Genomic DNA, 17,794 nt, shown 5'->3' with positions numbered 1-17,794 from the left:
ACACCATGAGGTTTGGCACTGTTTTTTTCTGCTTTGTATCTTCAATGCCCAACCTAATACCTGGTTCACTTAATGAATAGTAGTTGAAACTGATTGTCCCACAGAGATGAAGCTCTGTGCCTTGTCCTTTAGGTACAGAGAGTGATACATAGCATCTGATCTACCCTGGAAGACTGACAAGGCTGATCCCATCTCAGCAGAATCTGAACCTGGAATATGGCAGAATACTATTGCTTTTGCCAGAGCAACCAGATGAAGAACAAAAAGTGAATGTGTTCCATCCCCTCATGAGGCTTCTGAAGCTTTCCTTATGATCTGATTACAACAAAGGAGAGAGGCAACTGACAACACACTAGCTCTGAAACACCGCTGGCATCTTTGTTATCAGCCTTCCTGGCTCTTACAGAGAGATCTGCTTTCAGCTCTCCAGCAAGGAACAGACACAAAACTTTAGCCTCTCTCTTAATAAGTCCTTGATTTACTTGTCTGAAGGTAAGAGGACGGTGGTGGTAGGATGAGATTTTTCAGGGTTTGGAGTGGTGGCTCTCCAGCTCTTGTGTGTGGATTACTAGGGTAAGCCCAGAAGCAAGGAGTTTTAAACCATCACCACAGCTGATTTAGATGAAGATGCCCCCAGGCCACCGCAGGTGACCATCTTCATAGGATTATCAGCTCGAAACCAGCTGTGCCAATTTCCTGCTGGGAAACCTGGAGAGCTGGGAAAAGCAGAAAATTTATCAAGCTCTGGTAAGAGTGAACTAATTATAACTGAAAGAGTGTTGGTTGGACACAGGAAAATGTTTCCTTGGTGGGTTTGTGTGTACCTGGAAAATTTCAGGAGTGGTAGTGTACCTACTTCTCTGGAATTTCCTTAGAAATGGGATCCTAAAAATAGGCTGAGAATTGGCCCATAGGTCCTTTTCTTTTTTCTTAAATCGTCTTCTAAGTCACTGATAAAAATTGTATTTTTATTCATTTATTATTTATTTTGGATTCAGGAGGTACATGTGCAGGTTTGTTACACTGGTATATTGTGTGATGCTAAGGTTTGAGGTACAAATGGTCCCATCACCCAAGTGTCGGCATAGTACCCAATAGGTAGTTTTTCAGCTCACACCCCCTCCCTCTTCTCCTAGTAGTCCCCTATATGTCCTGGATATACATATTGTCAGCTCTATATTTCTGCCTTGTGTGTAATTTTCATATGTCATATTCCACCCTTAAGGTGTGGAGCTCTTAAGGGTGGGAAAATAAAATTCTGTTCATTATTGGCATCCTCAGCCTGGCATTCAAAGTTCCCCATGAGCTGACTCCAATGTAATTACCTAGTTTCATGGTTTGCTTCACTGCCCACCACTGCTCTACACCCTCTTGCTCCCTCCGACATGTCACTTATGTGAGCCTCCCAGGACTGTTATCTAGCTGATACACACCAATATAACTGCACACGAAGGGCTAAAACATTGAAACACTCCATGCTAGTCAGCAAACAATGGCTGTCTCAATCTCCATGAATGCCCCCATCTGCTGCTCTGGACTCTCCCCTAGAATCCCCAAGAGGTAACAGTAAATAAAGGGTTAATGCCTGGCACAGCAGGGAGGCTTCTAGGACCCTGCTGCAGCCCAGCTGGGGCCTACTTGTCCATTTTGATTGTCCAAATATTTTGAATATTATCTCTGGCTTCCAAATTCCCAAAACACACATCACATTTTCACTCCTCTGGGCTTCTGCTGGCACAGTGCCCTTTGCTCCGAATGTCCTTCTCTCCAAACTTCTTGAAACCCCTCTCGTAATCCAGATCTTTGGTTCAAACAATCTTCTCCAGGAAGTCCTCCCCAATCCCAATCTCCCCTCTCAAAACAACTACTCCCTCCACCACAGCCACAGGCATTTTCTTCAAACCTTTTTGTATAACTCTTATCTTTTGTCTTGCTTTAGTTATTTATACATATGTCCCAACAGATCTACTTCCCCCACTGTGGAAATTTGAAGGATAGGTTTAAAGGTGAAATGATATTGTTCTATAAATTTCCAGAAAGGCCGGGCGTGGTGGCTCACGACTGTAATCCTAGCACTTTGGGAGGCGGAGGCGGGCGGATCACCTGAGGTCGGGAGTTCACAACCAGCCTGACCAACATGGAAAAACCCCATCTCTACTAAAAATACAAAATTAGCTGGGCGTGGTGGCACATGCCTGTAATCCCAGCTACTCGGGAGGCTGAGGCAGGAGAATCGCTTGAACCCGGGAAGCGCAGGTTGCAGTGAGCCGAGATCACGCCATTCATTGCACTCCAGCCTGGGCAACAAGAGTGAAACTCCGTCTCATAAAAAAAAAAAAAAAAAAAAAAAAGGCCAGTCTTGGGCCACGTGGCAATCTCTTTAAAGCTAACATAGTCCTATATGATGAAATCCTTCCTACGCAAGGACATGCTTTTACCACAGATGGGCTTGACCCTCCCAGCTTCTTGGGTATGGTTTGGAAGACTACAGGAGTACATTAAAAGGTCCAGCATCAGCTGAGTGCAGTGTGGCTCACACCTGTAATCCCAGCACTTTGGGAGGCTGAGGTGGGCAGATTACTTGAGCTCAGGAGTTCCAGACCAGCCAGGCCAACATGGTGAAACCTTGTCTCTACTAAAAATACAAAAATTAGCCCAGCATGTTGGTGCACGCCTTTAATCCCAGCTACTCAGGAGGCTGAGGCATCAAAATCGCTTGAACCTGGGAGGCGGAGGTTGCAGTGGGCCGAGATCACACCACTGCACTCCAGCCTCGGCAACAGAGTGGAGTGAGACTGTCTCTTTAAAAAAAAAAAAAAAAAAAGTCCCCAAACCAAAAAACATCCTATCAAATAGTGCCTGGGACAGAGGGGCTGGCAACGGGCTTCCTGGCTGTAGTGATGGTGCCTCTTCTGACAGACAAGAGCTCTACGTTTTCTGTGTCAAACCCATCTTCATCTGCCATGCTGCAGGACAGACCTGCTAGGCAGAGGCAGCCAGCAGACCTGATCTGACTTTAGTTTCTTCTCGAAACTGCCTTCCTTTGTCTTTTTGTTTTCTAGCTTCTCATTACCTTGCAGAGACAGCATTTCAGCAATAGATTGTAGACCTCCTGAGGCCAGCAGCAGCTCTTGCTGACCCTTTCACTCTCCATAATAGCTAACGATTATAGTATTAGAAACTCATCACGCGCTATTATATGCCAGGCTTTGTTCAATGCACTTAACCTTACTAACCCATAATATCCCAACTATTATCAAGTACTGTTTTGTTTGTTTGAGATAGGATCTTGTTCTTTTGCCCAGGCTGGAGTGCAGTGGTATCATCACAGCTCATTGCAGCCTTGACTTCCTGGGCTCAAGTGATCTGCCCACCTCAGGCTCCCAGGTAGCTGGGACTATAGGCACGTGCCAACACACCCAGAACATTTTTGTATTTTTTGTAGAAACAGGGTCTCCCCATGTTGCCCAGGCTGGTCTTGAACTCATGGCCTCAAAGGATCCACCCGCTTCAGCCTCCCAAAGTGCTGGGATTACAGGCGTGAGCCACTACACCTGGCCTCAAGTACCATTATTAGCTTCATTTTACAAATGGGGAAACCAAGGCTGACAGTGGCAAAATGATCTGTGGTGGGGATTGGCCCAGCTAGGCAGTCTGGCTCCAGCATCCTTGCTCTTAACTGCTACTCAACATCTACTGTGTAGTAGGTGTACAATACAAGCCTGTCAAATAGATGATAAGTGTCTACAGGGCCTTCTTGGTTAAAAGGACACTACTTTAAGAGAGATTTTTATAAGCACTTGACATCCCCAAACTTCCCCAGATGACTTGCAGCTATGTTCTTATCACATACATACTGCACAACCCCAAATGCCAGTCACAGGGGAAGCGCCGTGTGACTCTGCTTAAGCATATGTGGATAATAGATATAAATGCTGTGAGTGTTTGAAGGGTCTGAGGGGGGAAGAAAGGCTTGGAAATAGTTCAGCCACTTTAGGACAATAAACTTTTACTCACTGAAGCAGAGAGACGTGTGTGAGTGCATTCATGCGTGCATGCGTGTGCAGGGTGAGTGATGATCAATGGGGAGCGAGCTGGTGGGGCATCTCTTTTCTTTCTCCTCCCTGTGGTCTGACAAAGCCTGTCTGTCTTGGCTTGCAACCATTCGTAAAGACCCCATAGCTTCCACTGGCCTCCTGCGCAGGAGGGCAGGGAGCAGGGAGTCATTCATCACTGTCAGGAGATGTGCTGCACACAGCAGGGCCCGCTTTCTTCCCTGCTGCTCCTGCAGCTAGAGCTGCAAATCTTGAAAAGATGCAGAACATGCACATAGCAAATAACCATTCATCATCTCAGCTCTGGAAGCCCCGGGAGAGGCCCCTCCCCATGTGGGGCTGACCCATTCTGAGTTGGACTCCAGCCCTGTTGGAATTTGGAACACAGGGACTTTTCAGGTGCCTAATCCCTGGCCCAGCCATTCTCCATCCTGGATAATCTATTGAGGTTTGGGATTAAAATTCTCAGAAATGATCCCCCCTGCCCCTTTCTCTACAAGGTCAGATTGTCAGAGTGCTTTCAGCAATCAGACTGCTGCCAAGGTGGCCCGTAATCATTAAATTATGAAAATACAAGTTGCTGAGAGGAAATGAATACCAGGTTTCACTAGGGAAAGGCCTGCTTTCTTGTGAAGTAATTATAAAATTAAAATGTGATATTTCTCTGGTGAGTGTAAAAAGCCTCCCCATGAGGTAGGTCTGTGGCATGACGGCAACATCAGGATTTACACTGGGGTGGGACTGAGAGATCCTTCTGTGTCCCCAAAATGCCAGAGACATCTGCAGGTAAATTTCCGAAGATTGGGTTAAGAGTGATTAAAAGCAGAAAGAGGGAAAAGTACTGAGTTTGAATTTTTCAATTACTCTGTAAAACTCAAGAGTCAAGCTGTTCAAAACTGCAGGCTTTCTAAGGTAGGCTAATAACGCTGAGCTAATTAGACCCACAGGCATGGCCAACATATAAATTTGGGCCCCAAAGAGGGACACTGTCCCTTTAAAAACCGCCTTGGGATCCGTGGAAAAGCTAATGAGGAGTGTCAGTGGGGCTGCTTTATTAGGTGGTCCTCAAGAGGATAAAGCCTGGGGTTTCTGTAACAGGGCTTCTGTGCTTGATTCAATAAATCAATTTATATTAAATGCGGGTGCAGCTCTGGAGTTGGCTTCATAAAGCATTCTGTGGTGTTTCTCAATCTGCTCATCCACTTCCTTGTCAGCCTGCTTGAATGCACTGTCAGAGGGCATTGAAGAGAGCAATAAAGAATAAGACAAACGCTGTATCTATATTTGTAAAACCCAACCTGGCAGCTCCAGACCATGTGTGGAACTATCTCCAGTGAGTTTCTCTCTCCAGAAAGCGTTTGGATGGTTAGTGAGAAGCCTGATGCTGTGGGGCTGTGCTTCTCCTCCCCAAGCCAAGCTCCAGGCTATAGATGGAGAATAAAGGTCACCCCAAACACAGTGGAAAGGGTTGGAAGCCAAGCTGCTTTTAAATCATATTCTCAGGGCCCGAATTACTCCCCAAGAAATCAAAGGAAAAGCAAGAAGGACAAGAGTGCCAGCAGCTGGTCCTCATCCAGGATATAGGGGAGAGAGCTGAAAGAAGGCGCTGGGCTGCTTGAGGAGGGGAGGTGCGCTACTGACTAGGGCTGATGAAATGGGTCTCCCTTTAGTCTGGCCAGCTGGATGCAGCTTCTTGGTGGCCCAAAAGTGACTACTGGCTATGAAGTGAGTTGTTCCTAAGCACAATGACTGATGCCCCTGAGGATCAGGAAAGGGGTGTGAAGCCCACCCCTCTGCTGACTCAGAGTCTGGCATCAGAGGCACCAGAGGCCGGTGTGGCTACACCATTCCCTGTCCACAGTTATCAGTACCCATCCCACCTTTTAAAAAACCCTTTGGGGCCAGGTTTGGTGGCTGATCCCTGTAATCCCAGCGCTTTGGGAGGCTGAGGCAGGAGGACTGCTTGAGCCCAGGAGTTTGAGACCAGTCTAGGCAACATGGCAAAACCCTGTCTCTATAAAATACACAAAAATTAGCAGGGTGTGGTGTCACACACCTGTAGTACCAGCTACTCAAGAGGCTGAGGTGGGAGATCACTTGAGCCTGGGAGGTTGAGGCTGCAGTGAGCCATGGTCATGTGACCGCCTTCCAGCCTGAGTGACAGAGTGAGACCCTGTCTTTAAAGAAAAACAAAAAAAAAAAACAAACCAAAACAAAAAACTCTTTGCTGTTGGGATGCTGAGTTACAGAGAGCTCCTCGCACCACACCATTCCCAACTACACCCACGCTCTTCTACTATGTAGACCACAGCACCATGCCGTAGAACTTTCTGTGATGATGGAGACGTTCTATATCTGCATGGTCCAATTCAGCAGCCACTAGCCACATGTGGCTACTGAGCAACTGAGATGTGGCTAGGGCAACTCGGGAAATAAATTTTTCATTTTATGTAATTTTAACTAATTTAAATGGCCACATGTGGCTAGTGGCTACTGTGCTCGAGAGCACAGAGAATGGAAATTTCTCTTTGCCTCAATAAAAGTAGAAAGTGCTGAAAGGAGAAAATGGGCTAACTCCACTCTGCTCCCAGTGGAAAATCCCCTATTTGCTCATAGTTTTAAGGGAAACAGAGGAGGGAAAATTATCGTGATGTATCATCAAGTTAGAATTATAAAAAGTTAGGGGTTCTGAGGGACAAATAAAACACTGCCATCTCTGGAATCTTTCTAATGGGATCTGTCTTTTCCAGCAGCTCTAAAAGCAGAGCAAAGCCCACCCACCGCCGCCACCACACTTAGAGGTTCGCAGCAATGGTCAGAGGAAGTATTTACGAGAGACCTAGGCCAGGATCTGCCCAAGGCCCCAGCAGCTTGGCAGAGCAAAGTACGCAAGGTGCCTATCGCCAAAACAGGACTCTCTTTACCAAGTCAAGCATGTGATCTCAAGTTACCAGTCCAGCCTGCCCCTGAAATGAGACCATCATAACGTTAGAAAGGCTTTGCTTAAAGGAAGAATTCTGGTATACTTTGCTCATGACCAGAACCATCTGGAAGCAATCTAGCATTCACAAGATGGACTTTTCTTCTTTGGCCCTTGCTCTCTCTACAAATCCCATCAGCCCAGGAACAGCTGCTGGAGAATCTGGCCTGGCGCCAGGGGTGAAGTTTCAGCCCCCTCCCACACACATGTCCTTCTGGGTCCCTGGCTTGCTTGCCACCCCATGTGGCTGGACATGGCACGAAGTACGCTGATCCTACTTGAGAAAGCGAAATAGCCAGTGGTCACAGGAGCAGAGACTTGGTGCCACAAAGCCAGCTGTGAGAAACTGCTGTTTCAACTCGGTAACAGACACTTGCCAGTAAATTACGGCCTGAGACATCTCAGAGGGCTGCGGGTCGGGATACACCGCTCCCAAGGCAACACAATGCCAGCTACAGTGTGCATCCTGCAACAGCAGCTCAACACAAAGGGATGGGGAGGATGGGCCCCAGCTTGGGGATTCTGGCACCGGGACCAATAACACCATGCACAGGAGGTGAGAGCCAAGGGGGTGATAGGGAGAGCAAGGGAAGACTCCATCAGGAATGAACTCAGCACTGGGGGCACTGCGAAGAGAATGGCTTTGTAAATCGAGCCACTGTGCAAACTATCTGAGGAGAGGGGGAAGGGGAGGTGGGGGAGCCAGGGAAGAGGCCAACTGCATTATGAAGGTCCTGGTGACAATAACCTTTTGTCCTCAAAACAATTTGGGCCTGCCAAGCTGCTCCACAGTCTCCGAGAAAGCATGAGGGTGGGAAAAAAAAGGATCCCCATTTAGAGGCAACAGACTCATCCTTAATTATGAGACAAGCCTTCCCAGAGCTGACATCCTCTCCCACACTTCCTCCTGCAGCAGACACACCACTGAGTGCCGGCGTGGTGCTCCTCTAATGAGAGCAGGCAATTTTTCTAAGAACTGGTCCTTTTGGGATCTTCCCCAGAACCCCCACCCCCAAATGACACAAGCTCTTAGTGAGAAGTGTGAAGCATCAGTTTAATTTGAGCAATGGTCTACAGGGTCAGACTGGGGACTAGAAAAGGGACGGCCTCAGCAGTCCTAAAATGCTTCATTCCATCCTCTTGACCCTATAGGATCGTCAAGACACCAGTCCTGGTGGACAGAGGGCCCCTGCTTAAATGTACACCGAAGCTCGAAACTGAATGATCATGTCGAATTATCCTAAAGAAAAGCTGACTGGCACACTGTATTAGAAAGAACCCCAACAAAAAGTCAGAAACCTGGATTCTAGTCCTTATTCTGACACATTTGCATCAGGGGAAGCTGAGCAAACCACCTAATACCTCTAGGCCTCAATTTGCTCACCTGCAAAATGGGAGTAAGGGGGAGTCATTCCACATTTGGCAGTTTAGCACCTTAGTAAGCACCACACACTCTGAAGTTACGCTGCCTGGATTCATATCCCACTTTCTCCTCTTATGAGTTATGTAACCTTGAGCAACTTAGCTCTGTGCCTCAGTTTCCTCATCTGTAAAATGTACCTAGTTCACAGGACTGTTTTAAGCGTTAGGTATGAGGAATTAGGTAAAGCTCTCATCATAGTGTCTGGCCCTTAGCTCTTCCAATAATTGTCAGCCCCATTACCATGATGATTAGTGGAAGATGAGGAAGAAAAAAAATTCCACAACTAGGCATTTACTACAAGGATTAAACAGCTTTGCAGTAGGTAGACTTTTTACTTGTTAGAAGGTTTCAGAAAAATGGGTTCCAGGCTAGAGTGCAGTGGCACAACCATGGCTTGCTGCAGTCTCAACCTCCCAGGCCCAAGCAATCCTTCCACCTCAGCCTCCTGAGGAGCTGAGACCATAGGCATATGCCACCATGCCTGGCTAATTTAAAAAAAATTTGTTATAGAGATGGGGTCTCCTTATGTTGCCCAGGCTGGTCTTGAACTCCTGGGCTTAAGTGATCCTCCCATCTCGGCCTTTCAAAGTGCTAGGATTATGGGCATCAGCCACCATGCCCAGCCTCCCATCTTTAAGTCCTAAAAAACAACTGCTAGATCTAAGGCTTTCTGCTAGAGGGTAAAAACATTTTAAAAAGGAATTCATTAAAGTTGGGGGGAGTGCTTTACGTAGGCAGTAGTCTAAATTGAATGCATGATTGATTTACTGATTCATTTATTTATTTAGAGATGAGGTCTTGCTCTGTTGCCGAGGCTGGAATGCAGTGGCGTGATTCTGGCTCACTGCACCCTCGAATTCCTGGACTCAACTGATCCTACCACCTATGCCTCCCCAAATGCTGGGTTTATAGGCATGAGCCACTGTGCTTGGCCTAAACTGGTTTTCAATTTCTTAGGTTCTTCTGACAAAGACGTAAAGGGCTTTTCTTCAACTTAAGTCCTATTTTCAAATCAAAAGTTGGAACAGGTAGGAAATGCACAAAGATGAACATAAATCTGCTTGTAGCCAAGGTTGTGAGCCAACAGCCGTTTGGGGAATTAGGCTGAAAACAAATCAGCAAATCACATCTGACTAAAGCCATTCTCAGTTGTGGCTCCTTCATTATTCATTACCTTCTGTGAAGTTCCATACAATTAAAAATAGCCCATTTGTGGACTGTTTATCTGCTTAGGACCATGCTAATGCAGAGAGAGAGAGAGAGAGAGAAAGAGAAGGAAAATGAGAAAGAGAACAAGAGCAAGTGTGCACGCAAGAGTGAAAGAAAGTAACTGTGTGCATGTAAAGTTGGATATAATCTAGTCCCTGAACTTAGCTACATTTTTTTTTAATTATAAAACCAGGACAATCTTTAGCCATTTGCTAAATATTAAAATGTACAAGCCACTAAAAACAAAAACAAAAAACAAAAACAAACAAAACACAAAAGCAGAGCTTCCAGGGTTTGGAGAAAGAAACATAAAAAAACTAACCTCATCACACATTCTACTTACAAAGAGAGGTTTGAGTGGAACCTTTACAGCCTTTGAAAGCATCTGGCCCATTAAAGTGATGATGCCTATTATCTCATTAGGAGTGCTTTTCAAAGTTAGTAACAATGAGCTGTTCTTCTCCCCCTTTGAATCAATACTAAGCATCCGCAACAAAGATACTTTTCCTTATTACAAAATCCTAGGCAGGTATTTATCATTTGTTTTGACTACTTTAGATCTAATTTGCCTTTCTGGCATAGAAAGAACATAGGTACAGCCTTGCCTCAAGCTCAATCTGTTTTAAAAGTGCACATCAACTGTCTGCAACATTGATCTCCCCACTTCTGTCAATTATACCTCCTTTTTTCCTTTCAGCCAATACATAATTGCGCATGTTTACTATGTGTCAGGCACAGGAAAAGGCACTGGTGTCCCCCTCAAGGAGCCTACAGACTTGTTGAAGAGACATATTTAAATAGGCAACTGGTGCCGTCAATGACTTAACCTCTTATCTTTATCCCTTGGCCTAAATCATTTAGTTTCTTATTCATTTTCGTTCCTTCTGTGTTTTCTGCTTCTATCCCTCTATTTAGGCCTCAAGACCTCACATAAATGTTGCTATGATAGTTTTTCTCTGGGTACCTGAATCTGCTTTCTCTCCTAGTCAATCTCATTCCAACTTCTCTTAGAATGGCCTTCCAAAAACATCACTTTCATTTAATTCTCTTTCTCAGGAATATATAAGAGCACCCCATAGCCTCCCAGTAAATCTAAACTTGTCTGGCATCCCGTTTTCCCTATCATGTTCCCTCAGTACCAGCCCCATCTGTCTCCCATAGTCTCTCCTCTTCTATTTGGTCATGTTCCTTGCTGTCTTTTAGATCTACTCTTTTTATGTGTTTACAACCATGTGGGTTCCTAACGTTCCATCTTTCCAAACTCTACAGTTCCCAGACTAAAACCCATGATGCTTTGCTGAATTACACTAGCTCTCACATTAAACTTTTCCTGTACAAGTGCTGATTTTGCTAACTAAATAAAAATGGATTCACAAGAAAACCCAGTCAGGGTTGGTATGATGACCCTGGGGCATCAAAACTCCAGAACTCAGAGCTGCAAAGGTGAACCCTTTCTGATAAATCCATTCATATTTTAGAGCAGGGGTAAATTCTTAGGCTTGAGAACCAGTCTGTGATGCAACTACTTAATTGCCCTGTTGCAGTGTGAAGGCAGTCACAGATCAAACAAACAAATGGGTGTAGCTATATTTTTAAAAATTATTTCTGGAAGTAGATGGGGTAGGCAGAATTTGACTCTTAGGTCATAGTTTGCTAACCTTGTTGTAGAGGAAGAAGAGTGGATACAGGTGAGAAACTTCTCTTGGTTGGCAAAGGACAACCAGAAGCCCCTTAGATTGGCCTCTTATCTTCTCTGGGTAGCTCAACTTGTTCCCTGAAGACAGTATGTACCCTGGCAGTAGATCCCTGGCCAAGTCATCACCATGGGAATTTGGGCTGTGACCATCTGCTATTGCTATTTTGGTCAATGGGGAAGAGATAAGAAAATCTACTTAATCTACTTCTTTGACTCTTTTGGAGATACGGGGAAGAAAGGGTCCATGGTCTCATTCTCATATGGTCTCCAGACTGGCAGGAGGCTCGCTCGTTAGGACCCCAGGGCACAAGAGCAAATCTTCACCCACACAGTGCCAGGCACTGTGCTCTCATTTAATCCTTACATTAACCCTATAGTGTATAAGTACTTATCATCATATCTATCAGTCAGATAAAAGAAATAGCTGAGGTCTTAGTCAACATTAGCCACTGCTCCATTCTAGAAATGTTCTTGATGCTTACACAGTTGTGTTTTCGGAATACGACAACCCCCCTGACAAGAGTTCTTATTTCAATTTGAATGTGATATTAATGAGAATAGCTCATTAACTTTAGCCTTGATAATGAACCTTCAAAGGATATATCTTTTTATCACTTTATCCATGGAAAAATGGGCTCTAGAGGTTAAGCAATTTAGCCAACTTTGCTCATTTAGAAGAATCAGAGTCAGGATTCAAACCCAAGTCAGTCTGGCTCAATAAACCTTTGGCCATTCTACCTCTTTAATAACCCTGACCTAAACACATAAAGCTTCATGTGTTTTTAAAGCCCTCAGATGTTTGTTACATGTGAAGTGAGAAATCAGGTCAGTTTCCTGGGGTCCAATATCCCCAAGGAGGGCCTCGAAGAAGCAGAGAGGCAAACCAAGGCTCGTGATTTGGTCCTAAGCAAACATAGCAGAGGCAGGTGTACCCCCTTGTCTTTCACCACAAACCCTGGTCTCTGGCTGTGCTTCCTGATCCAAACTGTGTAACTGGCTGTTTATGGTGGTGATGCTTCCTTCACATACACTGTGTGGTTCCGAGGCAGAGGAAGGCATGTTCTTACCAGCCTGTCATATTAAAGTCCCTGTAGAGCATCTTCTTTCCAAGCTCCTTTCTCTGTACTCTCCTTGGAAACTCCAAATGTGTGAACTCATTTCCCAGCAAGTGAGGCTGCATGAATGCCTAATAGCAAAAAGAAAAAGAAAAAACACATACATACACGTATTTAGAGAAACAAAATAAGAATCAAGGATGTTTTGCAAATTGAGACAGGCCATATTTTAAAAACAAGAAAATTGCCTCATATTTTAAGTAAATAGATTTCAGAGTTTAAACACTAATGGAAGACGAGCACATAAAAATGAATTTACAAAGGAATGTAACTTTTTCATTTGATCTGATACATTAATTGTAACCAAATGCATAGCTGAAGGGATCAGGAAAAAAGACTGAGCTTCTCTCTAAAGAATGGCTTTTTAGTTTTCCAAATGGTATACTGGTGAGATACGGGGTGAGAAAACTCCCTGACGTGGTCTTTTCCACACTCATCTCACTTACATCCTTGGTTATCACGGCCTTGCCTTTGAAACCTGTGTGTGAGCTTCCATGTAAACACAATGGCTCGAGTGCTGGTTGGGGCTGGATGCAGCAGACAGGAACTTTCTGTTAGACTCCCTCCAGTTTGCTCTGCAGTCATTTGATCGTGTCATTCGAAGACTATTCTGGAGCAGATGGCTTCTCCCCCTCCCCCAAATCTCTGTTCACACTACAAAAGTCTTGAGCAAACAGCCACTTAGGGAATTGCTTTGAAACAACAGTCTCATTGTCACATTCAAAATTCAAATCTAGCAATCCGAGAGACGCAATGCTCACGTACTAACTTCTCTACTCAGAGGCCACATGCTGCAAGCAGGCCTGCACTAGAACTTCCCCACATGAAGCTGTCTACCTGCTTCTGAGCAGCATGGTGGAATGGATCTTCTTTCTTTTCTGGCAGGGAAAAGAGTGGGCAGAGCAAATCACAGCCTGGCAGTGTAGGAAAGCAAGGGATCTCTGCCACCAGGCAGATGGTCAGGTCCTCAGTGTATGGGTCGTAGGCATCTCTTACAGCTACTTTGCTAGGACCCAATGCCGGCGGATCTCTCACTGATTCTCATGAAGGTCTGGAGGTATTAGTTAGATGTTAGTCATCCAATGCTAAGTTTTTCAGGAACCAAAGGAAGGAAGCTAAGTTGTCACCAGGCTGGTCATATTTGCCCAGATATGGAACTCTGAGCAAGTAATTCTGGGCAGGCTTGGGGACAGGACAGGATGGGATGAGACAGGGTGACTGAGGGTGAGCAGGAGAACTCTGCTTCCCATTTGCTGTAGTCTCAACAGTTTCTAGGTCTGGTGGGAATTCTGGATCACTTCGAGGGGCTCTGAAAATTCTGCTGGGAGTAAGGCTTGGGGTGCTGATGGGTATCAAGGAAGCTTAAATACGAGGTTTTACAGAGAGGTTCTCCTGGGAAGGAATGAAGGGAACTAACACTTAATAGGTCAGGTCAACAGTGGTGCTTTGGGTGAGAAGAATTTGGGTGTGAATCCAAGCTCTGCTTTCATAAGCAATGTGGTTTTAGCAGGTTATTTAATTTCTTGGGCCTCAGTTTATCTGTAAATGAGATTAATTATATATCCCACACTGCTGTTTTCATAATGTAATGTCTATTAATATACTTAGTTGTTTCTGCTTACAAAAAATTATTATAGTCACCTAGTGATTATTGAATCCTATTATATCCTGAGTACTACACTCAGTGCTTTGAGAGTTCTAATTTCACCCTCTTAACAATCTTCTGGACAACACTGGCTACATCATTTGTAGGGCCCGGTGAAAAACAGAAACAGGGAGCCTGTGTTCAAAATCAAGAATTTCAAGACAGGGACAGCAGAGCATTAAACTAAGCAGAGCACTAAACTAAGCACGGCACCCTCCGCGACCGCACAAGTCACAGGCCCATGAAGCTCGTCATGCCTACTGGGTACATACTATTTTATTCTTTTTATTTTAGTCCGCCCATGAAAACTAAGGAACAAAGGCATAAGTGGTCAACGGACAGCACCATCTGTTATAAGCCCTTTATGATCTTTCAGAACTTTCAGATTGTATCAGCATGAATACAATCCACTACCCAAGCTGGACTAACATGGGCTTAGGGGTTACCATGTGCCAGCCCCATACCAGGTACTTCATACACCTGATCTTACTCCCCAACAATTTTACAAAGCAGGAGTCGATTTGATTTACAAATGAGAACACTACATCCTGGAGAGGTTAAGACCTAGCCCTAGGTCATTCGCCCAAGACTGGGTGGATCTTGAGCCTGAGCTTAATATCATGGTTATAACCCTCATCCTAACCATATGTTGGGCCTTTAACCTACACACACATTTTTACAAAAGATAGTAAAGGGGCCATAAGAGGCCTGTGATCCTTTGCACTTAGACCAAGCAAAGTCTGAATCAGTAAACCTTGTTAAAAGAACTCACACACACAGAGCCACACACAGTATGGGCACAAAAATGTCTCTGACATTATTTATAACATTAAATAACTAGAAGAAATCATTGAATGAATAACTCATTAAATAAACTAGCATAAACCCAAACAAAAGAATTCTATGGTGTCACTTACAATGACACTATAGAGAATATGCAATGACACAGAGTTGCGTTAAGTGTAAAAAAGCAGGTCATCAAACAATATGTGTGTGTGCATGAACTTGTGAGTGCTGGGTCATATATGCACAGATCTTTATAGAAGACATACATACGTACACAGATGCTCCTCTGCTTACAGTGGGGTTACATCCCAGTAAACCCATCGTAACCTGAAAATATTGTAAGTCAAAATGCATCTCATACAACTAGCCTACTGATCAGAGCTTAGCCTGGCCTACCTTAAATGTGCTCAGAACACTTACATTAGCCTACAGTTGGGCAAAATCATCTGGCAACACAGTCCACTGTAAAGTGTAGGTTGTTTACCCTCATGATTGGGTGGCTGACTAGGAGCTGCTGGCTCACTGCCACTGTCCAGCATCACAAGAGAGTATCATACCACATATCCCTAGCCTGGAAAAAGGTCAAAATTCAAAATCAATTTGAAGTATGATTTCTACCAAATGCATATTGCTTTCACAATATCAGAAAGTTAAAAAAAAAAAAAGTAGCGGTGCTTTCATTCTGTTTTGTAAAATGAAGGCTGCCCTGATTAAAAAAAAAAAGTAAGTTGGGAACCATCTGTTTACAAATGAACATGTTATGGTCTGAATGTGTCTCCTAAAATTCATGTGTTGGCAATTTAACCCCTAATGCAACAATGTTGGGAGGCAGACTTTTTGGGAGGTGTTTAGGCCATGAAGGTAGAGCCCTCGTGAATTAATGCTGCTATAGAAAAGGGCTTGTGAGAGTGAGTTCACTCTCTTGCCCTTCCACCTTCTGCCATGTGAAAACAGAGCAAGAAAGCCCTTACCAGATGCTAGTGTCTTGATCTTGGGGCTTCCCAGACCCCAGAACTGTGATAAATTTTGTTCTTTATAAATTACTCAGTTTGTAGTATTGTTATAGCAGCACCAGACAGACTAAGGCTGTGTGTGTGTGTAAATACAGATACGTGGCATGCATATATATTATTAACAAACAGGTAAGAATCCAAAGGACATTCCTGAGCACATTTCTTAACAAACCCCATGTCTAAGAAGGTGATGCATGTTCAGGACACACTACCTCCAATCACAGTACCTGGGCACTTGAGGGAACAGGAGAAGCAGCCCATAGAAACTAGGAAGAATTCCCCTTACTCCTCCTCTAAAGCAAGCCATGAGACCTAGCTCACCTTCCCCAGAAAATAGATCATTAAGACCCGATTCCAGAGGGGCCCTGCACCATACCCAGAGGAAAGAAATATCACACAGGGATGCCAAGATGATGCTGAACAAACAGGCCTTGCTAAGTACCCCTACCCCTGAGTTTATTACCATTAGATCTTTTGTCCTTTGATCAAACTTCTGTATGACTGTCCTAAAAATACAGTTTGCCCTGTTTCCTTGGGGCTTTCTGAAGACATCTATGTGACATAAGCTTATATTAAATCAATTTGTTTGCTTTTCTCTTGTTAATCTGTCTTTTGTTATAGGGGCATCAGCCATGAATGGGTAAGAAATCTCTTCTCCCATATAAGGGTAAGTGTGGAGATTTCAGGCGCTTTGCCTCCTAACAGGAGGATGAGTGGGCCCTTTGATGGTGCTTTAAACCAGGGAGCCTTGGGCTCTTTTTGGCTGATATCCATTTGCCTGGGTGGCTGCGTCAGAAGATCTGTTGAGGCAGATGTCTGTGGGTTAGTTGGGAACTCCTCAACAGCTTTGATAACTGCAGGGGCCACCTACCCTCTCCCTCTGAGGATGTGCAGGTTTGAAAGGGCCTTAAATATTGTGTCACTCTGAGGCGCCTTCACACACAGAGCCTTTCATGATTTCCACAAAACTGCTTGCTTTCTTCCAGGATAACAACAGGGTATGATATTTCATCAAACATATATGCCATTAGAGGCACCATCATTTTATTACTTCCAGGAAGAAAAAAAGCAGCCAATTAAAATATGTATAATTCTTTCTTAACACTTCAAATTTTAATTTTATCCTTTTCATAAGAGCTGAGATCTAGACACATTTTTATTATCTATCACTATTGTATATATTTAATAAGGGATATAGAATTGAAGTAGGTTGGCTAAGGTTTCCAAAACTTTTACATTTAGAATCCAACTGCTCTCATCATTTTTCAACTCTGAATCATGAATGTTCATAATTTTCCACACAGAAGTGTTGTGTGTTTCATGAGAGCACCGGTGATGCAGCATTTTTTAAGTAATCCACAACAGCACTGGAAGCCTCAAAGCTAAGGGTGCAGAAGTTCTTAAGCCAGCTTTGCAATCCTCTAGGGCCAGCTTACTTCTGACTCCCACTTCAGGAATGTGGCTAAGCAAGTCTGATTCACATCTCCTCAAACTCCTCCGCACAATTAGTTGGATCCAGTGATGCTTAACAAGCCCTTCACTTTTCTCTGCAGGATGTTCTTCCAAGCTGCTGGACACCCATCCCACAAAAGTTTGGTGTGTTGGGACTCAGGACATTCTACCCCAAAAAATGGCACCTTGGCATTTGAGGAAACAGCAGAAACAGGAAAGTCTCTCAACTTCCCCTTGTCCCTCTCCCCTGAAGCAGGTCACAGGATCCTCATTCCAGAGGTGCCCGCCCCATATCCAGAGGAAAGAAACATCTTTAACTCTGAAGACACAGGGATACAGAAGAATCTGAACAAACAGCCTTGCTAAATTCTCCCCAGTTTATTCCCATTAGATCACACCCACTTTATCCAATTATATTTC

The 17,794-nt window shown here is 44.4% G+C and overlaps 1 protein-coding gene across 3 annotated transcripts in view; it reads right to left on the bottom strand.

The window, feature by feature from the left end:
- PPM1H (protein phosphatase, Mg2+/Mn2+ dependent 1H) overlaps nt 1-17,794 on the bottom strand; it is a 289,690-nt gene that overhangs the window by 63,608 nt on the left and 208,288 nt on the right. For all 3 annotated transcript variants that reach the window (XM_008978449.4, XM_034935524.3, XM_034935525.3), the window contains exon 6: nt 12,431-12,549. In XM_008978449.4, coding sequence (XP_008976697.3) covers nt 12,431-12,549 — 119 coding nt within the window. The remainder of the gene's footprint in view (nt 1-12,430; nt 12,550-17,794) is intronic.

The sequence above is a fragment of the Pan paniscus genome, chromosome 10 (genome assembly GCF_029289425.2).
Source record: "Pan paniscus chromosome 10, NHGRI_mPanPan1-v2.0_pri, whole genome shotgun sequence".
Classification (NCBI taxonomy): Eukaryota; Metazoa; Chordata; class Mammalia; order Primates; family Hominidae; genus Pan; species Pan paniscus.
Note: the sequence above shows the minus strand (reverse complement) of the source record. Positions and strands in the feature narration are given on the sequence as shown.